This window comes from Pinus tabuliformis, chromosome X (assembly GCF_031772625.1).
Source record: "Pinus tabuliformis cultivar Carrire ecotype Pingquan chromosome X, CPIR1, whole genome shotgun sequence".
In the NCBI taxonomy this organism is placed as follows: Eukaryota; Viridiplantae; Streptophyta; class Pinopsida; order Pinales; family Pinaceae; genus Pinus; species Pinus tabuliformis.
The window spans coordinates 1616079762-1616105315 of record NC_142308.1 but is presented as its reverse complement, the minus strand read 5'-3'; the positions used below and the strand labels follow the sequence as shown (position 1 = coordinate 1616105315).

At 37.7% G+C, this 25554-nt stretch overlaps 1 protein-coding gene across 1 annotated transcript; it reads left to right on the top strand.

The window, feature by feature from the left end:
• Positions 1-20957: 20957 nt before the first annotated feature.
• LOC149146231 (transcription termination factor MTERF8, chloroplastic-like) lies at positions 20958-21956 on the top strand. The gene has a single exon (XM_089452705.1). The coding sequence runs from the start codon at positions 20958-20960 to the stop codon at positions 21954-21956; it is 999 nt and encodes a 332-aa protein (XP_089308831.1).
• The last annotated feature ends 3598 nt before the right edge of the window (positions 21957-25554 follow it).

Genomic DNA, 25554 nt, shown 5'->3' with positions numbered 1-25554 from the left:
CCACTTCCTCTTACCCTTTTTGGTTACAATACAACACATAGTGAAAGTGGTGGAGAGATATAACCAACTGCAAAATTTTGAAATCTTTAGCTTTTGATAGAAGAAGATTAGTCTTAGATGAAAAAAGACTAGTCTTTGGTAGCTAATGTTGGGTTGTGTTATATTCATTCCACGACTAGCCCACGTAGTTAACTGGGGGTTAGACGGGGGGAGGTCATAGGGGGTTTGAGGGGTACCCATAACCCCACTTTATGGGGTCTGGGGCAGCGCCCCGAAAAATTTTGGTTTTGGACCTTATGTTAGGTTGGGAGTACCCACCTATGGTTTTGTGCATGATTTTTGCACATGTTTTTGGATGCGATGGTTTTTGGTCCATGGTTTTGGATGCTTCGGCATGTATAAATATGTATTGTAACATTGAAAGGAACATAACGAAAAATCAAGCTGGTAGTCTCGGTTTTGGGATCCAGCGGAAAATCTCTGTGTATATGTGTTTTATGTGTTATGCTCTTGCATTGTTTATTTTTTGTGCTTTAGAATTCGTATGTAGGTAATTTCTGTACGGGGTTAAAACCTACAGCTAAATCATGACGAGAGAGAGTTAGAGCTTGGAAGCCATTTCATGTCAAGCTAGAGGAGGAAAAGAGTGTTGAAAAGGCATGTAGTGGGACTTGGATACCGTAAAGGAGATCTCCAACGTCAAGGCTTCAGTTGTATTTCTGTTTGAATTTTATTTTAATCAACTAATGGTTTATTTCCTATATTAGGTGTAATATCACATTTGATAGCTTAGAACTCCTTTACCTTTTAAGTAGATTGGATTCGATTTTATGCTATCACGTTTGATGTTATTTCTTACAGGTTTGTTTCAGGTACTTGAACGAAAGGAATGAAAGGACGCTGGAGCAAGGAAGCAAGATCACCATCAAGTGGATTAGCATTATAAGAGGTAGGCCCTCTTATTCAATTCTAATTTAAGAAAATTTACATTAGATCGTCTTATTTGTAGCTAGACCCACTCTCTTGGGCTAGAGGGATCGTTTTTGTCCGCAGAGAAGATACTCCTACACCACAAATTGGTTACCATACTAGGGAAATACATCTCCTTTTCGTCACTCTAATTTTTTCTACTTATGTGCCTAATTTGTTTATTTATGGTCTTTTGGATCTACATTGCCCTGTTTGAAGGCATACAGACATTAGCCCACCCTCTGATGTGTTAAGTATGGCCCTGTGTGAAGTTCTTTTTTATTTTTTCTTTGAATCTCTCAATCAATGTTAGTTTCAGCCAAACAGTCATGCATATCCCCGATTAGTGCTAGTTTCAGCTAAACAATTGCGCCGATTAGCGCTATTTTTAGCCTAACAGTCACACCAGACCCCTTTTCAGCACTAGTTTTAGGCAAAAAGTCGTGCCTATTTCTAAGTTAAGAAAAATCAAAGTTTCACCCATTCCAATGCCAGTGTGTCTTGATCCCCAAACTCTCTTCTTCCGCCCAAAGGTGACTAGGATGCTTTGTTTGCTAGGTTTTATTGATTGATTGGCTTGAAGTTTCATTCCTTGATTTTTTCAGTTTTTTGGATGGTCTCTATTATTCTAGGGCATATAGGTCAATTACCATTCATTTGTTTTTTTTACTCATTGTGTCAAGTTTTTGATTTGTTGCTTCATTTAATCCCTCTTTTAGTCGCAACATCTTCATTGCTTCATTTTCAATTGAATGGGTGAAAGTGTCTTGTTTGTTCTCTTATTTCAAGTGTCTCTTTTCTCTTTCCGAGCATAGATTACATCACTTGGTTTGTTGATTGAAGCATTTATGTGTTTGGTTTGTTCGATTTAGGGAAGAAGTTGCTTTTAGTTTCATTTATCATGCTTTGGATTTGATCAATGCTTGTTTGTTTGGAATTGTGAAAATTTTCGTTAAAGTGCTTTATGTGAAAGATTCATTTTGCATTTTATGAAAAGAAGAACATCATTCTAGTTTACTTAAGCGAAAATATTGCATTAGTAGCGTTATTGAGAAGCTAGAATTGCATCATCATAGGCATGAGAAATGAAATAAACTTTTTGTTGTTAAAGGAAGATTAAGTGCATTTAGGACATGTATTAGTAAAAGATTTCATTCTTTGGTTTTTGCATTGATTGTGTGTTCTCTATGCCTCAATTAATGTAAACTTTTATCGAAGACAAAAATTTATTTTCTCATATAGCTGCATATAGAAGTTTTCATATGACAGTGGTAGGGCCTTGAAATTGAAACCTAATTCAAGATAAACCATTAAAATTTATTGAATTAACCTAAGGAAGCATTGAAACTTAATGCTCACATTTATTGTTCTAGGCTAGAGGCGTGTTCCAATGTCTTTAAACCTAGCCGATGTCATTCGCAATGATCTTGCATTAGACAACACTAGCACGGACTTATGCCCCCCATACCATCTTGTATATAAAGAGAGACCCCTATAGGTTGCAATCCTTTATCCATAGGAAGTCGAGTTTGTCGCCTTGTAAACGTGATACACCGAACACAGCATTCAGGGAGATTTCGTGCTCATACTTTTTAATTCACCTGGAGGTATTCTGCAGTTCACAGCTACCTAGTAATCCTTTATGCCTAGAGTACCCTGAGTAGTCATTTTTTATCTTTACTAACTCTTTAAATTTGAAAAGATCATAGAGAACTTTTCCTTTCAAGCTCATTAAATCTGAAAGCGACTACAGATTTCGTCCTTTTCTCAACTCTTAAAACATGAAAAGGCAAAATTTTGTTTCAGTGTCTTAAAATTAACTTGCCACGACATATTCTTGGTTAAATTTATCTTACTTAGTGATTCTTTAGGGTCGATTCCAATGGAAACATTTTCGGAGTTTACCAGTCAAGGATTCCCCTCCAATGGGAGTCCTGGTCCTTTTCCTTCATTTGGAAACATTGGCACTCCTTATATGGCAACATTGTCCCTTCCTGGGTTAACTATTGGTTTATTTGTCTAGTTATTTTTTACCTCGGTGGTCCCAAGTGTCCCAACTTATGCCCAGCCATCTCCTTCACCTGATTAACACCAATTTGATTCTAAGGTTGACTTGTCACCTTCTTCACCTATTTCTTCACCCTCTTCTTATACTTCGCCTGGTGAAATTTGAAATCCAGTAACCAGGAGGCTAAGAAGAAGAAGAAGTCAGATAATTGAGAGGCCAACTGTGCAGATATTGCTCCAAATGTACTTCCCATTGACAAACCTTTCGATCCTTTGCAGAAGGTAAAATTCCCTTGCAGGCTATGTAAGGGTGACCATCTCCTTCAAGACTGTCCTAGTATTCCCAGAATCTTAGAGGTATGGTCTCAAAATCTGGATCGACCATCCCCATCGACCTCTGGAGGTCATGTCGATGCTACACACTCGGCTAGCGATGGTAAGAAGAAGGGAAAAAATAAATTCCCCTGTAGTTTATGTGAAGGAGAGCATATTCTTCACCTTTGTCCTATTATGGATAAAGCTTCCAAAGTTTTGGAAAACCATACAGCTCCTCAACCCCAACTTCCTGTTGGTTATTAGAGGCTTTCTTCTAGCCCTCTCCTAGTTGGTAAAGAGATTGATTTGGATTCATCTCTTTCCCATCCTACTCTTCCTAAGCATGACTCTCTTGTGTTTGTTCCTAACCAACCATTGGTCGAAAAGAGTGTCGACTTGGCTCCGTCTTCAGTTGTTCACTATGTTCCCGAAAAGAGTAGTGATCATACTGCTCATGTTCTTCTCGTCTCCTCAAATTCTCATGAATCGAAGAGTGGCCCTCCCGTCCCAGTTTTTCAGGGAGTCCTTCTCCTATTCCTGTAAAGCATGGCGGCAATCCTATGATACCCCCACCAAGTAGTTATCTTGTTTCTTTTGATTGGAGTCAATTGACTGCATTCTACTTCTCATCTTATGTGCCTTTCCAGATTATGATACAAGCCTATAATATGGTAGTACATGGTACTCTATTAGATGAAGGCTCATCTGTTAACATCATGTCTTCTACTACTTGGCAAGCTTTAGGATCCCCACAGCTTGTGCCTATCACCCAAAATTTGTTGGCTTTCAACAGAGGATCCAGTCAACCTTTAGGGATCCTTCCAAAGTTCCCTATTAATTTGGGAGGAAAGACCATCTATGTAGACATGATGGTAGTCCAAGGTCCCTTAGACTTTGATCTTCTCCTTGGGCATGACTATGTTTATGTCACGGGAGCTCTTGTTTCTTCGCTCTTCCATGTGGTTTGTTTTCCACGCAAAGGGAGAATATTGACCATTGATCAGTTATCGTTCGTCGGTCACCAAATGGCTCCAATCGTACTGTCATACGCTATTGGTTCTCGTTTAAAAGCAGTACGCTCCCTGCCACAGGTAAATTATGTGGCTACCCATTCCATCTCCACATCTGTTGATGATCACACATATGGCATGGTACATTATGTATTGGGGGCATTGGAACCTAATCTATCATTTGTACCAGTTGACATGTGTTCCTCCTAGAGCGTAACTCTCCCGTCTAGTGAGGACCTCTTTGGGGCCATGTTCTTGTATGGTCCATGATCAGTTGTTACAAGGATAGTTCTTTTTTTGTGTCAACCTCGTTAAAAAATGAAACAACATGTGAGGATAGTTTGTTCCTGTATCAACCTCGTTAAAAAATGAAACAGATTTCGAGGATAGTTCCTGTATCAACCTCGTTAAAAAATGAAACAGATGTCATGAGGATAGTTCCTGGTCTTGTGTCAACCTCATTAAAAAATGAAACAAGGTGTCGGAGCATGGTTCCTAGTCTTGTGTCAAGCTCCTTAAAAAATGAAACAAGGAGTCATGAGGATAGTTCCTGGTCTTGTGTCAACCTCATTAAAAAATGAAACAAAATGTCAGAGCATGGTTCCTGGTCTTGTGTCAAGCTCCTTAAAAAATGAAATAAGGAGTCGTGAGGATATTTCCTAGTCTTGTGTCAACCTCGTTAAAAAATGAAACAAAATGTCGGAGCATGGTTACTGGTCTTGTGTCAAGCTCCTTAAAAAATGAAACAAGGACTCTTGAGGATAGTTCTTTTACTATGTCAACCTCGTTAAAAAATGAAACAACTCCCTTTTCCAAATCGAGTATTTGATTAAGATCTCGTCAAATTCCAGTCGAGTCTTTCCTTGATCTCGAAAGTGAAACTTCATTCCATCCACCTTTTAGCAACCCAATGTCTACTTCGGTGAATGAAATGAAGTTTTGGGGGCATGCCATTTTTTCATCCTCATCTCTCATCATGCTAGGGGCATGTCGTTTTTTCATCCAAGCATAGTTTTTTGTTTCAAGCTTGTGTAAACATGAAACCAAATCCAAGCATAGTTTTTCATTTCAAGCTTGTGTAAACATGAAACCGAATCGAAGCATAGTTCCCTGTGGTTCAGGCTTGTATAAAAATGAACCCATCTCCATTTTAACCCTCGTGATTGCCATTTTTATCAGCCTCTCCCATCAGATAAATCTTGGTTTTTTCTCCATTCCATTGCCACCATCTCTTTGGTCGATCATTCACTTTCACTTGGTTGTTTTACCCTTTCTTGAGGAATCACAGCGATGAGTGGTTTTACTTGCCAGCCCCTTGACCTCTTAGTTTTTGAGCAGTTCCACCATAACCAGAACCAGTTTCTACCCTTTTTACCACTCGTTCCTCCAGGACGAGTCACCTTTAAGATCTTTTCTGACTCGTAAAAAATGAAAATATTTCCGAGTATTTTTACTTTTAGACTCATTAAAGAAAATAAAAGCAAGGAGTCATATTTGAACTCTTTTCTGACTCTCAAAATATGAAAAAATTGTGGAGCTCTTTTCGTTTTGAACTCGTTAAAGGGTGTGAAATGCCATTTACTCAGTATACGTTTACCCCGTTCTCGAGCTAGGATAAAATTATTTACAAAAAAGGTATACCTTAGTCAAAAATGACTAGGAGGTTCTCTTGAATATTGTTTTCTACATTTTCGGGTTCGAGAGACAACTTTACGAAAAGGGACCCTTGGAGTTTTCTTTTCTGTGTCTTTTTCAAACTCTCTCAACATGAAAAAATTTATGAGTTTCACCTTTGTCGAACTTGTTAAAAGATTAAATGACATAGGACTTGTCATTATGACTAGACCAAGCTTATCCTTCCTAGGGCTCGTTAAAATTTACTAGGTATGATCCATCCGAAGGATGGGCTTATATTACAATAATATGTTATTCCCTTCAATCTTGTGTTTCAAAAATAGATGGGGTACTTGCCAGAAATGGTGTGGAAAAATTGGAAGTATTCATCAATTGTATTCTTCACTTGAGGCAACATGTCGCTCTTGAAAATTAACACTCATTTGTTGTTTGTGTCGGGTTTTGGGAAATCCTCACTTTGTCACTTTCCTTCCTGGGTTTGGTTTATCCATTTTAACCTATCATCTGATCTCTACCACATCATCATCACCTTTGATCCTATGATGTAAAATGTTGTCAAACTCCAGAGTCGTGTAATCCACATGTTCAAGAGAATTCTTCTCGCTTGTACATTGTTTGATCATCTATCACATTCTTGGATACTCTCATTCATTATGTTTCTCATTTCATGCCGATGATGAAGGATCCATTATGACCTTCCTTCGATGGATCGCTTCCTGTAGACTTCATCTCATTATCCAAGAAGTTAATCTAGAAACTCCTTTCTAGTACCTTAGAGCTTGCATGCCTCAATGGCAAGTTCTTTGCGCTCGACGGCAAGTTCTCATCGTTGACCGAGTGATTTCACAGGTGTTCGACTTCAGTTCCTTATTCACACTTCATGAATTGTATTGATAGTACCTTGAGAGCCATTGACATTATGGGTGGTTTCTCTCGCGCTTGTTAACGGTTCACATCATTGGCTGGTAATCAATTCATTTTCTATCATGTTCGACTTCAGCAAGTCTATTCTTATGTTAGAATTTGTACTTTGATCGGATTGTGTTGGAGCGTAAGACCCTGGGTTTAGATCACAAAAGTCCAGGTTGCGAGGAGTGATGAGTCATTCATGATTATATACATGATTCTTTAGATGGATGGTTGTGACCATGCCGTGGGTATCATTTTGATCCTGCTAAGTCGAATGGATGCGGCCATACAATGGTCTTTTCATTTTGATCCTCTCTATGCGGATGGGTGCACCCATGCTGTGGATCTATTTCATATGATCCCTTTAGTCAGATGGTTGCATCCATGCCGAGGATCCATGCACATGATCCTTTTCTTGATGGATATTTGCACCTATACCATGGATTCATGTATTGTTATATTCCTCTCATGTTTATCATGCATGACTATCAAATTTCAAATATGTACATGTATGTTTGAGTTGTAGGTCTCCTAATGCTGGTATTCCAAGTCCTCGCTCCGTCTTAAAGCATTTCAGCCATCGCTCTCAGCTCTGACTTCATGCTTTAGGGGGCATCTGTTACATAGTAATTTGTCACTCTCCTGTCACTCCCCATTCCTGATCCCGGAGAACCCTAGTAGTGACTACTATGTTATACTTTCACCATGAAACCTATGCTCTTGCATCCCTTGAAGTTTGAAGAAATAGTCCCCACTCCCTTCAGAACATTTCCAAAGAATCCTTCTGAAAACCCAGTTTTTAAGATCAACGCTCTTTCATAGTGTCTCACCCGCACTGATGGTAGAGTTTTACACTATGACCTGCGCCAATCGGCGCTACTGTTAGCCCAATACCTGCTTTGGTCTACTTCTTGACTGTTTTTATAAAAGGAAACGAAGTTTCACGTCTAGAAACTTCTAGTGGAGATGTGATGGATGTTCATTTCATTGGATAAGGGCCAAGAACTCCATATAAGGTTCTTTCCCCCTTAAAAGTGGACCTTCTCAAGGAGATAAGACCTTCTTCCCCATTGAGTGGATCTCATTCTTATCCTCCTCTCCCTATATAAACCACTTCCTCTTACCCTTTTTTGTTACAATACAACACATAGTGAAAGTGGTGGAGAGATATAACCAGCTACAAAATTGTAAAATCTTTAGCCTTTGATAAAAGAAGATTTGTCTTAGATGACAAAAGACTAGTCTTTGGAGCTAAAGCATGAGGAGAGAAAGTTAGAGCTTGGAAGCCATTTCATGTCAAGCTGGAGGAGGAAAAGAGTGTTGAAAAGGCGTGTAGTGGGACTTGGATACCGCAAAGGAGATCTCCAACATCAAGGCTTCAGTTGTATTTCTCTTTGAAGTTTATTTTAATACAACTAATGGTTTATTTCCTATATTGGGTGTAATATTACATTTGATAGCTTAGAACTCCTGGACCTTTTAAGTGGAATGGATCCGGTTTTATGCTATCACGTTTGTTGTTGTTTCTTGCATGTTTTTTTTAGGTACTTGAATGAAAAGAACGAAAAGAAGCTAGAGAAAGGAAGCAAGATCACCATCAAGTGGATTAGCATTATAAGAGGTAGGCCCTCTTATTCAATTCTAATCTAAGGAAATTTACATTAGATTGTCTTGTTTATGCCTAGACCCACTCTCTTGGGCTAAAGGGATCGTCTTTTTCCGCGGAGAGGATATTCCTACACCACATGGCCCCTTGTGGAAAGAAAACAACAAGTGGGAGAATGTTGGGTTGTGTTATATCCTTTCCACGACCCTATATTAGGTGGGCGGACCTACCTATGGTTTTGTGCATGGTTTTCGCACATGGTTTTGGGCACAATGGTTTTCATTCCATGGTCTTTTGTAGATCCGGTCAAGGGAAGTACGATTATGTTCTAATCCAGGATTAATGGATTGGGGTTTATGGATGCTTCGGCATGTATAAATATGTATTGTAACATTGAAAGGAATATAATGAAGAATCAATCTCGTAGTCCCAAGTTTGGGATCCAGGGGAAAATCTCTGTGTATATTTGTTTTATGTGTTATGCTCTTGCCTTTGTTTATTTTTTGTTTTTAGAATTTGTATGCAGGTAATTTCTGTACGAAGTTAAACCTGCAATTTTGTTATGTGCTTCAGTATGGAATTGAACTGCTCACGTGCTCATTTTAGCTCATTTCAGTTGGAGTATGACATCTTTTTAGGAGATGCTTTGTGTTGTTGTTGTTTGTAAGAGTTCTTGGTAGGATAAAATTACTTTGTAGGGGTAATATCCACTTATTTATCATCAACTAAATTTTTATGTACTCCAATTTTTCTACTGAATATATGAGTGGTCTAGCTATGTTGGCAGGCCTGGAGATGTAGTCAAGGGGTAAACTCCATCAACAAATATTTTGTTATCTATTCATTATGCCTACATGAGTTATATGTTGTTACGTTGGTTATGTTAAGTTACATGTGAAAAATAATTCATGTCTCGAAGAGACATTGGAAAAAATTGTTTGTTCAAGACCCATTTTACCTTGCAAAGTGTCAACACGGTCCTATTTTTTTTTTTTTTTTTTGGAAAAGAGGAAGAAATCACCTTCTCCAATTTCAGATCAATATCATCCCCAAAACCCACAGAGCAAAGTACTAGAGAAACCCAAACCAACTAAAAACCCCTCGATACACAAACTCAAAGGGAGTTAATATTGCTACCACAGGGAAAACTAAACCAAATTGCAATTACAGTGACCCTTGACATTTAATGAGTGCTTTTGATAGGAGGGGTAGGTGAGGAACAACAATAATACAGTGGATGAGTGTGCATGACAGGAGGGGGAGGTGAGAAAAAACAATGAGGCAATCGACGAGTGGTTTTTCTATAGAGCATATCGTGTGGCCATAATGAAGGAGAGTAGATGAGTGGGGAAAAAGTAGCAAAAGTGAATAACCTACATTATACCAAGGCAAAGGATTATCCTGTGTAAACCATAATTGTATATCACACATGAACATGAGACGATTTTACTCCAAATTAAGCTCCATAAGCCAAAAAATTCCCCATTGTGACTTCAAATATCTATAGTATAATAAAACATTAAAACCAAGTCGAAAATTTTCCTAGGTACTGGACCCTGCATACCAAAACCGAGCAACTGAAAAGATGCTTGAGAAGTCGAGGCCCTGAAGCGCCAATGAGGGGAGCACAACCACCAATTCAAAGACAGGCCCTGAGGGTGTACTATGTAAGAACATTATGAAAAGCATTGCCTTCGAAACCTTTTGAAACAAAGGGACCTTATAACCCCAATTCCTTCCCACGAACAAGTATCAATTAATGGTTGCCGACACACAAAGGATCTCATGTCAAGTATGACATGATAGACTGAAAGCAGAGACCATACAATCTTACCGACCTACGTACAATCACCAACCTTGGCATAATCGAGCTCATTTATAACTAAACAAGGAGGAGAAATAACTTTCGATCAAAAGACCATTACTCTACAAGGGAAAGACGAAAGTAAGACAAGTGTTCAATATAACACACTTGAAAACATTCTTTATAAACTGAGAGGAATCATTAATGAGTTGTAGACATGCTTCCTCTACTCCCATAGTAGACCTTATCAGAACCATTAAAGCAAACCTACCGGAAACTAACTATATAAGCTAGAGCATATTCACAAAACAAAAACCATAAATTGTAATATCCATCTCTCATCACCCTCGTATGTTGAAAACAGAACGCCACCGAAAAAATGATTCCATTATCATCGTGCCAATCTTCCATGCATCACTTTCATTCAAAAAACAATTATCCACATTCCTACACGCATTTAACTATGTACTTGATAACATCCCATGGGAGATAACGATTGCATATTTCAATATAAATAGAACTAGCATTTGCACCAAATGTTGCAAAAGAAACGCCGTAAGGCATAAATTGAGGAACAATCACTACATGGGAATGGGCAAATCTAAATGAGATGCAAATATGTAGCAGAAATGAAATTCTAACGTTGTATAAAGAGAAGTTGATTTAGGGTGCCTCACACTATTTTTTATTAATTATTGAATTAATATTGCATATAAATCTCATAAAATTCAATCAACTTATAATTTAAGGCTCCGATCTAAATTTGATTTTGGGTCTTTAACATGGTGATGCCGTGTCTCAACTACTTAACCACTAAACCACAGGCCAACAAAGAAAAGACTGCAAAATGTTACAGCCATTACCATAGTAAACCCGATGACTCTACACACAAGAATTTTTTGGGGAGGGTGTTATTGGAATTAATGAATGACATAACAGGAGTAGAACCCTTGTCTTCCTTCCAATCCTTGTTTACAAAAGAAAGCTCATTCTGAATGGTATATCTTAGGTTTGGATCGGAAGGCAGAGCTGAAGCCTCTGATAAAAAAGAAAGAGATTTTTCCTTCACTTCATTAAAGAAACTGTAAGTGGGAGTGGGAATATAATTTTTGTTAGTTTTGAAGGTATGTGGAGCATCGAATTTCAGTAATTTGTAAGGGGATGAACTGGCCTCACTACAGTTGTTGTGGTCTAAAGTGGCTGTTAGCTATTTTTGTGGTTGATGTCAGTAGTTTTGTGAGTGTGGCCTCAATGCAGAGTGTTCTTTGTCTTTTGTGCATCTATTGCATTGTCTACAAACTCATTCTGGTGAAAATTGGGCTGGCTAGGAATTTAATACAGGACCTGCTCTACCAATGAGCTACCTGCCCTTTTGAAATTGGGCATCTTTACCGGTTTGATATCAAGGTGTGAATTGGTACCTCCAGCATTCCATTGGGTTAATGCCAAATGGTGTAGTAGCACATAAGTAACTTTTGCAGTGACGTTTCGGGGGAGTAGTTCAAGTTCTGCTGATATTCACCTTCTTTTGCTAGCTAAAAACGTGTTTTAGGTATGGTTACTCAAGGTTGAAGTTATGATAATGAGAAAGATCAAGGCCTAGGTTTTGGGCCGAGTTCTTTGTATGTTTAATCTGCTACATGTGCCTCTGGTTAGAGTTCCTTCTTGAATACTTACTTGAGTTGGTGGAACTTGGAGTTCATAACACTTTCCCGCTTAGTTCAAAATTCATTCCATATTTTCATGCAGCATTGCCTAAAAGTTTCCATGGTGGAATGGATGTTAGCACTGGTTTCCTTTTCTCCAGACGAATCCCGGTTCAATTATGAAAGTACTCTTCTTTATAGCATATGCTGTGTTGGGTGCCAAATTATACATTTCTGTTACTGAAATTCAACTCGAGAATATGGTAATATGGTCATATGTTTATTGTGTTTTCTATTTTCTAGTTGTGGTCTGCCAATCATGTACACGAGCTTTTTTTTCTTATCTTCACAAGATAAGATAATGCATGCTATGTACGTTTAGGAACATCTGAAATATTATCAGAATTGATGGAAACAAGAGACGTTACTATGGAAACATCAGATGAGTCCAAATTGATATCACATGGATCTTTTGATGAACTAGTAGTTGTACCTAAGCTAACCTTAACTGACAACACCTACAAGTCATTACCAACTCCTGTGTTTTATGATGCAAAAAGATAACTTATAGCCTTATATGTTACAAAAATGGTTCTCCATCAACAAAAGGAGCATTCTACATCTGCAAGTGAATGGATTTATTTGGATTTCCATCACTCACAGGGAGGGGACTGCAACAATCATAGTTGTTTTTCTCTTCAGAAAAGTATACAAGATGAAGACAACTGCAAATTGATTAATTTTACAGATCCTTCTTTGAAAGCGACTTCAAATTTTTTGAATATAATGGAGTATTTTGATAAGCACCATGATAGTCAACCTGAAAATAATGGTCCAGAGCTCTCTGAAAGTGTTGGTATATCAGATATTCCAAGGTTCAAGCCTGAGGCTGTTCTGGGTGGGGTACCTGACAACATTGACATGAAAACACAGGATAATCTACAAAATACACTTCAGTCAAGAACTAAGAAGGTCTCTTTATTGTTCAACTCTATGTTTGTATCCAGTGATCTGTCATTTTACTTGAATGTGAAAAGAAGTTTTGTAAGATGTGGAGATCCTTTAGCAAAAGAAACAAGTAGCATGCAAAATTCTTTGCATACCGATCTCAATGAATTCTCAAATACTATTTCATCTAATTTTTATTGTCAAAAGAACATGATACAACTTCATCATATTGAGATGTCCAAATCTGTCATAGACATTATTGATTGCATTCAAACCGATTCTGAAATGGTTTATGAGTTAGATAATGAGCTAAAAAGAATAGTACATACATTTCCAGACCTGAAAAAGCTTTGTATTCCACATGTTAATCAGGTAGATCTAATGAGTTTGATCAAGGACAGGGTTCCCAAATAGGTTCCTTGAAATGTGATACAACTTTGAGAGGACTAGGCACTCTGCATATATTATAGAAGACAACTTTTGATGTTTGTTTCTAAGTGTTCAGGTAGCATATATGTATTTGATAGAGTTGGTTCAAAGCATAGAGTTTATGGAAGATTCTATAAAACAGCCCTATTCTTTGCTTAAATATGCCTTTCTTGACCATCAATAAGCACTTTGGATGTAACATCACCAAAACAAAGAACTTTTGGAGGAGAGTCTACCATGGACTTCATTTCCATTTTCTTATACATTTGGTTAGAAGTACCTAATTTGTTTAACACATATATAATTTTTTATGAGTTCCAATATGATGCTCACTAAAAACAAACAGATAAATCTGATGCAGCCTTGCACCAATAAGTAAACGGCGTAACGTTTCAATTTAAAACGGCAGCATTGGTCCACAGTAAAAAAGCCTTCAAGAGCCATCCTTTTCCTCCAATTGGCTACCTCGAACATCTTATCAAGTGATATGATACAACCTTGGCTTTTACACCAACAGGTATAACGATGTAATCATTCAGTTAAAACAGTAGAACTTGTGCACAGACAGTAATGAAGGGGTATCTACTTTCTCAATTTGGCTACACCATTTTTTTAGCTGTTGAAAATGCATCATATACCACATTAAAAATCAAAGAGATCTGGTGATTGACAAAATATTTTGTAAAAAAATTACTTGTTTAGATTATAACAAGCAGATCATTGTTTACACAATGGATCACAAAAAGTCCATTTGTAAGGGAATAATAATTTGTTAACTTGATCAAACAAGGGAAAGGGTACAGGGTCATAGAAAATGTGGATTCAAGCTGCTGCTGTAACGTTTTTGAGTAACCCACTTATTTTGATGATGTTTTTTGGTTTTGTCCAGATATTTTTCCATGAACAGGATAAAAAGTTTCTATAGTATTTCTTTTAAACATTTGTTAAATAAAATGCTATAGTACTCCATGCACCTGCCATGCACCTCAATTTTTTAAAACTAACTTGTACTCGGATGTAACAGGCTGTAAATCAGAATTGGAAGACAAAAGGATAGTGTGTGAAAAAGTTGAAATACAAAAAACAAAAATAGAAGTAAATCAATTTTTCACATCATATGTAAAAGAACTTATATTCAGATCTAAATGAAACATCCAGCTCCCCCATAAAATTTATGTAATGGATGAGCTCATATACTCCCTGTCATTAAAGGACAAGTAATGATTTTTGTCATGGATGCCCCCCCATATAATTTAAAGGTTCTCCCATTGAGATTTCCGCAAATGGATGGGCTCTCAAACACTCTGCCATTAAAAGACAAGCAAACCATTTATATTAAAAATAAGATTATATGAGTCAAAAAATACTTATTAGGATAACAGTGATGTGGTACTTATTAGGATAAAACCCTGGCAAACCATTTATATTAAAAATAATGTCATATTGAAGAGACTATATCGAAGCGAGCTCTGCTCTGGCTCTTGCTTGTTATTCCAGATGAAGCAACGTTCAACAGGATGAATCATCTGCTTTAGCATCCAACATGAATTGTTTATAGGTATTGACTGGACAACTTTCCTTCCTTCACAATATAATTCTGTGAAGGGAAATATCTATGAGCCAACTTCATGCATCAATAGCCACAAAGGACTAAAGCACTAACTTCACTCTATCTTAGATTTTGTTTATTTCAAAACTACTAACCTATAAAATCAATAAGATGGAATAAGCTTCATGCTAATCTTTTATCATTCATTCCTACATAATGCTTTGAACCATCATTGGTCTCAAGAATGTATTTGAGAGTCCAATATTTGATGCATTGTTTTATTTGAGAGAAGCGAGCTCTTCTCTGGCTCTTGCTTGTTATTCCAGATAAAGCAACCTTCAACAAGAAGAATCATCTGCTTTAGCATCCAACATGAATTTTTTATAGGTATTGACTGGCCAGCTTTCTTTCCTTCACAATATAATTCTGCGAAGGAAAATCTTCTCCCTTGAAGTATTTGTCTAGAATATCCTACGTTCCAGCTGCATACATTATCTGAAGTAGAGATTTTATGAATAATTAGTCAGAAAACTCTCAAGAATATCTCTGTACTTTTTATGATTCCTGTTTTCTACTTCCAAAGATGACAAAAATGATGAATTAATGGCAACATTAAAGCTTTGTGTAATGGACCATGATGCAATATAATCGACTTTTTGAATTATTTATGAGGTACGTTTGTCAATCAAAGAAATTTCTAAGAACAAAGGGGTGAAATTTAATGAAATATGACACCTAGCCATCTATTATAGTCCCAGAGATATGGGGAGTCATAGCATGGTTTGGCATGGAGCACCATGGATGATCTTTTGGAGCAGGTTGAGCAAACCAAGAGTTAGCAATGTACCTGTTTCCATCACTGCAATTGGCAAGCTAACTTGTTATAACAAACGAGAACATGGTTTAGAAATTTAGAACACAGAAGAATGATTCATTGTCTTTTAGTTGCCTCCAAGAATGACAAAAAGACTGCCAAAGCAGAAAAATACAGTTACATTGTTTTATTAGCAACATATCATCATGCTCTTTCTAAATCTGAGATAAATGTTTTGATGATGGGAGTTGTATGTCCATTATTGACATTGGGAAGTAAGAATTACATGGTGTTCTACCTCCTTTCACATGGTCTAATATAGAACCTAGAAGCCCACAAATAAAGTGGAAGCCCATTTACCAGAGATTTACCCAAATACTATATATTCACCAAATCAGACAAACACTGACTTGAGTATGGCTATAATCAAAAGAAACTTCAATAATGCTTTCCCACATAATCCTTTCCTCAATAATGCTTTGTCTTCAAAAAATCTTCGTCCATGACTCTAGTCATTAATTAGGATTTTCAAGCCATGTATATTCAAATTGGAGCCAGCTTTAATCAACCATCTAAGCATGCAAACACTGGCATAAAAAGGAAGATGAGCTTCTGCTAGAGAAAAGGAGATCTCGAAGCATACAAGTGCATTATTATCTCAAAGCTACTTGTGACTCAACAATAGAAGACTTCTGGGCCCTAGGGGTTAGACTGAGAGGACAAAGCTCAGGGGGTTAATGCTCCCGCCTCAATTTGAATTCATAGACTTAACTGTTCTGTGTGGCTGGGCCTCTCCATGGGACCTAGGGTTTATAGTGGTAGCCCAATGGACTCAAACCCATGCCTAGCGGGTATGAATCCACTCAGTTATTGATTCCCTTAATAGAAATAAAAACAACAAACTTTCCTGCAAGCCTTGTACCATGCCACAGAATGGGCCTTACTACAAATGGCCAAAGCCTCTAAGTCTGTGTTTCAGCGCATTGGACATTGGGATTTTTCTCTCCCCTTGCACACAGTTATGATATATAAGGGGGCTTTTATCTTTATTGTGATTAACATGTTGACTCTGTTCTATCTGCATCTATGTTCCAGATTTATTTGCTTTTTAATGAAGCCATCAATAGGGGCTTATAAATTTTCATGCATTCTTGCTAGAAGGACAATTGCTATTGCAGTATAGTTCTCATGCTAGATGGCCTACTTTCTTCTTTATCTATCCATATCTAGTTATCAAAAACATGGATTTCGAGTGCCTACTTTAATGAAGTCTCCACCAGTGGATGAGTCACACTGTCTGTACAACATTCTTGAAGGAAATCGGATGAGAAATGGAAAGAGGACCTTAAGTAGTGCAAGAGAAATGCAATGGTATTTTGTATTCCTAAGCCTATTCAGATAATGAATAATGCAGTGTGGAGAATGTGATTCCAACCTTCCCGATGATCTTTTGTATAGAATTCCTAATTATTGTGAATTGCAAGTGTTTTCCAGACAGGAATAGCTTAAAAAAGATAAAATTCCATTGCACAGTCAAGGAAACTCATCTGGTAGTGGTGCAAAGTACCTTCACAAAGGCCCTGGTACTTCATGAATTTAGAGGATGCATCTGGGTTTGCATTTGATCATGTTCTAGCGAAATGTTACAATTTGTTTTAAAAATTTAAACCAAAACAAAAATCTTGCATTGCATTCAGAAGTCCAACTCACTTGACCAAGGGAAACAGTTAGAAATTTTAAGGAGGTCAACTTCCAGTATGTAAAGAGAAGGAAATGTGGTAGGAGACCTATTGGCTAATATTGCAATAGAGGAGGAATAGAAGGATCAGACCTAAACACAAATTCATTGTTTCAAAGGGTGGAAAAAGCCATGCAAGGCTATAAATTTAATAAGAATGCTCCTGGCCAGCTCAAAGAGGGAGAAATCTTATTGCACAGGAATTGTAAAGCCATGAGGAGGAATTTAGAAGGACCTATTTTAATTTGAGAATTTATGAGAGAGATACCACATAGAATTCCAAGGTTGAAAGTAGTTCAGCCTAATAATTTCAAAGGGTGGAAATAGCCATGCAAGGCTATAAATTTAATAAGAATAGTCCTGGCCAGCTCAAAGAGGGAGAAATCTTGTTGCGCAAGAATTGTAAAGCCATGAGGAGGAATTGGCATGAGAGCCAAGGAATTTTCTGAGAAGTGAAAATTGGTGGGGAGAAGAAATGCATATGTAAATGCCCAAATAATAGTAAAGCACAGAAGACACTAGAGGTAGGAAGGGACCTAAGAGAATGATCAAACAGGGGACAAAGAGGAAGCACCAAAGGAGCAATCTATCTTTCCCAATTTTGGAGTATCAATGCAACATGGCTCGTCAAGAGAGGCTTGTCGAATAAAATTCCAGGTTCCATGAGGAGAGATTCTCTAGAAAAATTAAGGAGGCAAGGCAAGCTGTTTAGCCAACCTGGAGCTATAAGACCTGGGACAGTCCAGGCCACAAAGAAATACCTTCTTGATGGTGCAGGATGAAACAGGAGGTGCAGTCTTTGGCTGGAAAGGAATTTGACCTGGAAGACAAGGAGAAAAGGAATGTGAATAAGTATTTTTCACCCTGTTCAGTTCTTCATGGATTGTTGAACCAGTCAATTAAGTCATACCTTTAAACAAAGTCGATATTGCAAGGAGATGAGGCTCCACTCTGCCCCTGTGTCCAGAACCTGCCACGCTCCGTTGCCAAGCTGTGCTGAGCTGTGCGGCCGGGGTCACCAGATTGAAAGGAGGCAAGGAAGGCCTCGCTCAAGGGAACACCATCATCCAAATCCAACCCATACTACCTCTATGCGCTCTGGTTGGTTTGCATCCCTGCACAAACAAGAAAACCAGTCAAAAAAAAGATAACCCTAAAAATAGAATAGAAGAAAAAGCAAGAACCCTGGCCTGGCGCTCCTCCTCCTGCAAAAAAATCTGCCCTGTGCGGCCCTCCTCATCCTCCTGGCCCTCCTCCTGCAGAAAAAGCTCGTGCAGCACACGGCGGACTGGCTAGGTAAATGGACAGGTTGGGCTGGGTTTAATTAATTTTTTAACTAATCACTGTTTTTTAATGTTTTCTTTGGACAAAAAAGAATTGTTGAATTGTCTAACAATAGATCTAACGGTTAAGATTAGGACAGAAAGACATTTAGGGGAGTTCATTTTAGAGGGAGACGCCTTACGGCGTAACTAGTTAATCAATGTTATCTCAAAACAGGCAGAAAATAAAGCAAGCCATGGCCTTAAAGAGATAAACGGTGTTTCATCTTTTACTTGGGAGGTGGGAAGGAAATAATCATTGTTTCAAGAAAGGGCAATTTTGGAAACCAATATCCTGAATTGAAATGTAATTTGCCAAAATCAACTCCCAAGCCAACCAGGAGAAGCAATCAAAGGTGAAAATGCTCACAAGATTATCCCTTCTATTGTAATCACATACTTGGCAACTCATTTCCACAAAATACCACATCCATATGCTCGATGGTTACTAAAACCAAACCATTTGCATTGGTGTGTGTGGCTAGCTTCCATCCCAGAGAAGAAAAAGACTAATCAATATTTTGTTTGTGGCATTACTGAAAATTAATAGACGCATGGGCATTTTCCTGTAGTTTTTTCCATCCATAGACAGGAAGGGCACTGCAAATTATTGGCCTACATATAAATTTTTTGGGGAAAGCAGGGTAGGACATCAAATTTCTAGCCTGTTGTGTGGTGGTTTATTGGGGGAAAGCAAACATGCAACAGAGCAAGTACCATCCATATAATAGATCAAAACCTCTGCATCTACTAAAGTAAAAGAAGACTCACCATTTGTATCTCAGGTAATAGCCATCTGTAGGAGTCTCATCAGTAATGATGTTATTGTCGAAACTCTGCAATTGCACATATGGATTTAACTCGCAGCCTACCACAGGAATATCAAGGCCTGAATTTTGGGAAAAGAAATTGAAGCATTTGACAAGTTTTGGCTCCTCGAAGATGACATCAAGGACCTTGTTAGGAGGTGCCCATTTATATTAAGTGCTTCCATGGATAAAGTGCAGAAGAGCATGGACTTTTTTATGCATACTGTAGGGCTTCCTTCAAAGGTTTTTTTATCATGTCCTCATGCAGTGTCTTGTTTCAGCTTGGAGCGTAGGATCAAGCCTTGCCACAAGGTGTTGAGTGCTCTCAGTGGCAATGCAGCCTTCCAAGCGTCCTCCTAGTCTCTTTACTACTCTTGCTTTAAGTGAGCGTAAGTTCCTCGAAAAAATATGTCGAGTGCAGTCCTCATGCCAAAAAGTTACTTGAAATCTACAGTGGCAAGCCTGCCCTCTAAAAGACTAGAATTTCGGGTTTCTGTTTTGGTCAGGTTAGATTGTATTGCGTTACTCTTATTGATTGAAAGAGGTTTGAGAACATTAATCAAGGGATCATCAGTCTGTTATGATCCAGTGCCATGATCCCTCTAGCCCACATGAGTAATGAGTGGGAATTAGTATATATAGAAAATGATCACGACACAGTCAGTTCTGGTCTGGGATCTTGTTTTGGCCAGCGTATTGTCACACCACAATCACAATCAACATGCACTGTTGAAGGATACTCAGTTGTAATACAATCACAGAGAATGCATCAAATAACACGTTTTTGAAAGACGAAAAAAACTCTCATCACCAGATAATTTGTTTTTTTGCTATAGTCTTGCAACGATCATGCATTGCTTCCTCCCTTTAAAATGTGATGGGATAGATCTGAAATTTTGATTGTTTGAATCATGGTTAACTTGTAAAAGTAAATATTCAAATCCCGCAGGCAAAGGTAGGGACTTCAAATTCTTATCCGTTTCTACAGTATTCTGATCTGATTGTTTCCAGATATGCTATATCTATGAGACTTTACTGGAATTTACACATTTCAAATCCAAGCTAGACATTGCACACTAGTTAATCGGTGTTATCTCAAAACAGGCAGAAAATAAAGCAAGCCATGGCCTTCAAGAGATAAACAGTGTTTCATCTTTTACTTGGGAGGTGGGAAGGAAACAATCATCGTTTCAAGAAAGGGCAATTTTGGAAACCAATATCCCGAATTGAAATGTAATTTGCCAAAATCAACTCCCAAGCCAACCAGGAGAAGCAATCAAAGATATATCGTTTATATATGTAGATTATAATATAATAAACAAATACATTTATATCGTTTATATATGTAGATTATAATATAATAAAGAAATACATCTATTTTCGTATAAATACCGGCCTCTTTTCATCCATTTGTTATGCAGTAATCCCTAATTTCATATCTTTAGCGATGGCCATGTTCGCCCATTACTTGGCTTCATCTTTGGGATATCACCATCACTCCCTGGCAGCGGCTGTTGCAGTACTATCTTCACCATTTCCCCAGATTACTTTGTTAAAATTATCACGGTTTTCTACTATTATTGCTGACAAAGACAAGTCCACAAGCTACACAGAAGCAGAGAACACATGCCTCGTTTCAGAATTCTTACTCAACGAATGTGGGTTCAGTCAGTCTGAGCTCTTAGCTATCCTTAAAGCAAGGACATCCATGGTGGCGATGAGATCAGCTCATACCGCCGAACAAGCGGTACAGTTACTGAGAGATTCAGGATGCACAGAACGCCAGGTAAGGCTTGCTGTTACCAGAAACCCATCCATTCTTTGTCTCAACGCTGATTGGCAGTTGAAACCCAAGATTGAGTTCATGAAAACATTGGGCCTTCCTACACAAGACTTGGGAAATGTCATATCCAATGGATCCAGATTGCTCAGCTCCAGTCTCGAGAAAACCCTGCGTCCCAACATCCAGTATCTTCAAAACCTGTTCGGTTCAGAGGTTAATGTCTCCATTGTTTTCAAATCGGCACCTTTTATTCTAATTAAACGTAACGGGCCTGAATTTTGGGAAAAGAAATTGAAGCATTTGACAAGTTTTGGGCTCCTCGAAGATGACATCAAGGACCTTGTTAGGAGGTGCCCATTTATATTAAGTGCTTCCATGGATAAAGTGCAGAAGAGCATGGACTTTTTTATGCATACTGTAGGGCTTCCTTCAAATTTTTTTTTATCATGTCCTCATGCAGTGTCTTGTTTCAGCTTGGAGCGTAGGATCAAGCCCCGCCACAAGGTGTTGAGTGCTCTCAGTGCAATGCAACCTTCCAAGTGTCCTCCTAGTCTCTTTACTGCTCTTGCTTTAAGTGAGCGTAAGTTCCTTGAAATATATGTCGAGTGCAGTCCTCATGCCAAAAAGTTACTTGAAATGTGCAGTGGCAAGCCTGCCCTCTAAAAGACTAGAATTTCGGGTTTATGTTTTGGTCAGGTTAGATTGTATTGCGTTACTCTTATTGATTGAAAGAGGTTTGAGAACATCAACCAAGGGATCATCAATCTGTTATGATCCAGTGCCATGATCCCTCTAGTCCACATGAGTAATGGGTGGGAATTAATATATATAGAAAATGATCACGACACAGTCAGTTCCGGTCTGGGATCTTGTTTTGGCCAGCTTATTGTCACACCACAATCACAATCAACATGCACTGTTGAAGGATACTCAGTTGTAATACAATCACAGAGAATGCATCAAATAACACATTTTTGAAAGACGAAAAAAACTCTCATCACCAGATAATTTGTTTTTTTGCTATCACCTTGCAACGATCATGCATTGCTTCCTCCCTTTAAAATGTGATGGGATAGATCTGAAATTTTGACTGTTTGAATCATGGTTAACTTGTAAAAGTAAATATTCAAATCCCGCAGGCAAATGTAGGGACTTCAAATTCTTATCCGTTTCTACCGTAGTCTGATCTGATTGTTTCCAGATATGTTGTATCTATGAGACTTTACTGGAATTGACACATTTCAAATCCAAGCTAGACATTGCACACTAGTTAATCGGTGTTATCTCAAAACAGGTAGAAAATAAAGCAAGCCATGGCATTAAAGAGATAAACAGTGTTTCATCTTTTACTTGGGAGTTGGGAAGGAAACAATCATCGTTTCAAGAAAGGGCAATTTTGGAAACCAATATCCCGAATTGAAATGTAATTGCCAAAATCAACTCCCAAGCCAACCAGGAGAAGCAATCAAATATATATCGTTTATATATGTAGATTATAATATAATAAACAAATACATTTATATCGTTTATATATGTAGATTATAATATAATAAACAAATACATCTATCTTCGTATAAATACCGGCCTCTTTTCATCCATTTGTTATGCAGTAATCCCTAATTTCATATCTTCAGCAATGGCCATGTTTGCCCATTACTTGGCTTCATCTTTGGGATATCACCGTCACTCCCTGGCAGCGGCTGTTGCAGTACTATCTTCACCATTTCCTCGGATTACTTTGTTAAAATTATCACAGTTTTCTACTATTATTGCTGACAAAGACAAGTCCACAAGCTACACAGAAGCAGAGAACACATGCCTGGTTTCAGAATTCTTACTCAACGAATGTGGGTTCAGTCAGTCTGAGCTCTTAGCTATCCTTAAAGCAAGGCCATCCATGGTGGCGATGAGGTCAGCTCATATCGCCGAGCAAGGGGTACAGTTACTGAGAGATTCAGGATGCACAGAACGCCAGGTAAGGCTTGTTGTTACCAGAAACCCATCCATTCTTTGTCTCAACGTTGATCGGCAGTTGAAACCCAAGATTGAGTTCACGAAAACATTGGGCCTTCCTGCACAAGACTTGGGAAATGTCATATCCAATGGATCCAGATTGCTCAACTCCAGTCTCGAGAAAACCCTGCGTCCCAACATCCAGTATCTTCAAAACCTGTTCAGATCAGAGGTTAATGTCTCCATTGTTTTCAAATCGGCACCTTTTATTCTAATTAAACGTAACGGGCCTGAATTTTGGGAAAAGAGATTGAAGCATTTGACAAGTTTTGGGCTCCTCGAAGATGACATGTATCAGTAAAAGCGACATAGGAGGGAGTGGTTCGATTCCACTGATCATTGGTGATGATTTCCACCCTGACGTGCTGCCACACTCCCACACACGAGTACGTCGTCCCCAGATCGATTCCAATTGCTGCTCCCTCGCCCATATTGACACTCTCACACACAGAACGCAGAGAGCGCAGAGAGGGAGTTAACTTACGAAATTGGGCCGAGAGCGATCGAATGCAGAGAGAGAGTTAACTTAAGAAATTGAGCCGAGAGCTATCGAAAATGTCATAAAAACAGAGTACATACACCTTATCATTATCTGCACAAGGCTACACATGCAGTGAAGAAAGACCTGAAGAGTCTCTGAGAAGAGTCTCATCGCTCGCCGAAGAGTCTCATAGCCAGCAGGCAGTCTCTGCCATGAGTTTCATGACCAGCAGAAGAGTCTCATCGCCAGCAGGGCAGGCCTGGCCTTTCATGGCCCATTACCATGGGAAAAAAACTAATTTTCTATGAAAAAACAGATTAAACGAATGGCAGAAAACACCCCAATCATCTAACACACAAAATCAATGGCTCAGGATCGCACAGGTCACATTTTAGGGATGTCTTTCTCAGAGGGAACGCCTTACGGCGTAAATATACAAAAGCCATTAAATTTTTTTACCAACAACCATTGAATATGCAAAAGCTATTTCAATATAACGATAACGATTGCATATTTCAATATAAATAGAAATATACAAAAGCCATTACAAAAATTTTAACAACCATCATTATATTGAAATAGCTTTTGCATATTCAATGGTTGTTTGGTAAAAAAATTTAATGGCTTTTGTATATTTCTATGTATATTACCTTTCGTAAGCCAATTTTAAAAGAACTTCCCAAATTTACAATTTTATCTGGTTTTTTCATCTTATATATTAATACAGAGATTAAATACTAATATGGATATTAAAAATAAATAATTTTGTATTTAAGTTTCTGTGATTTATAATGAATTAAATAAATAATTTTTGTATTTAAGTTTTCCATAATAAATTAAACAAAGTCTTTCGGTAGAAATCATATGAGAGAATTTTTTGGCCAACGGTTTACCAACAAGTGTGGTTCATCATCAGGATCAGATAAAGAGGCAGACATATTTGGTTTCGAACCAACAAGTGTGGTTCATCATCAAGATCAGATAAAGATAAAGAGGCAGACATCATTTGGTCCCGATGATGAACCACACACACTTGTTGGTTTGAAACGCGTCTGTCAAAAAATTCTCTCATATGATTTCTACCGAAAGACTTTGTTTAATAAATAATTTACAAATAAAAAATTCATAAAAGGAATAGATTTCATTCCTTCCCTAAAATTATGATGAGTTGTAGAATGGAATTATTAATTATTAAATAAATCGCTGAGTTACTAAATTGGAAAATGTGATGAGCTTTAGAATTATGATGAGTTGTAGGATGGAATTATTTATTATTAAATAATTTGGTGAGTTACTAAATTGGAAAATGTGATGAGTTTTAGAATTATTAAACTGGAAGTTGTGATGAGTAGTAGAGTATTTGTATTTATTTTGAATTATGTTGTAATACTGACTTTCCTAGCCTTTTACGATGTCAAAATTACAGTGAGGGAAGGCTTCTCTCCAAGTTTTTTGAGCATAGGAATAAATTCTTAAATCAAACTACAGTGAGGGAAGGCTTCTCTCCAAGCTTTTTGAACATAGGAATAAAATCTTAACCACCACCACCATCATCATCATCATTTTAAAATTATTCTAGATACTTAAATAAAATAAAAAAGGAATAAATCATGTATGTTGTATAAATAAATAAGTCTAATAATAGTTGAGTTATTGATAGCATAAGTTATTTATATTAGTTGTGTAGGAAAATATAGTAGTTTGTTTATATATATATGAAATTAATATTTAAAACACTTTTTAAAATTTTATTAATTTTTAAAATTA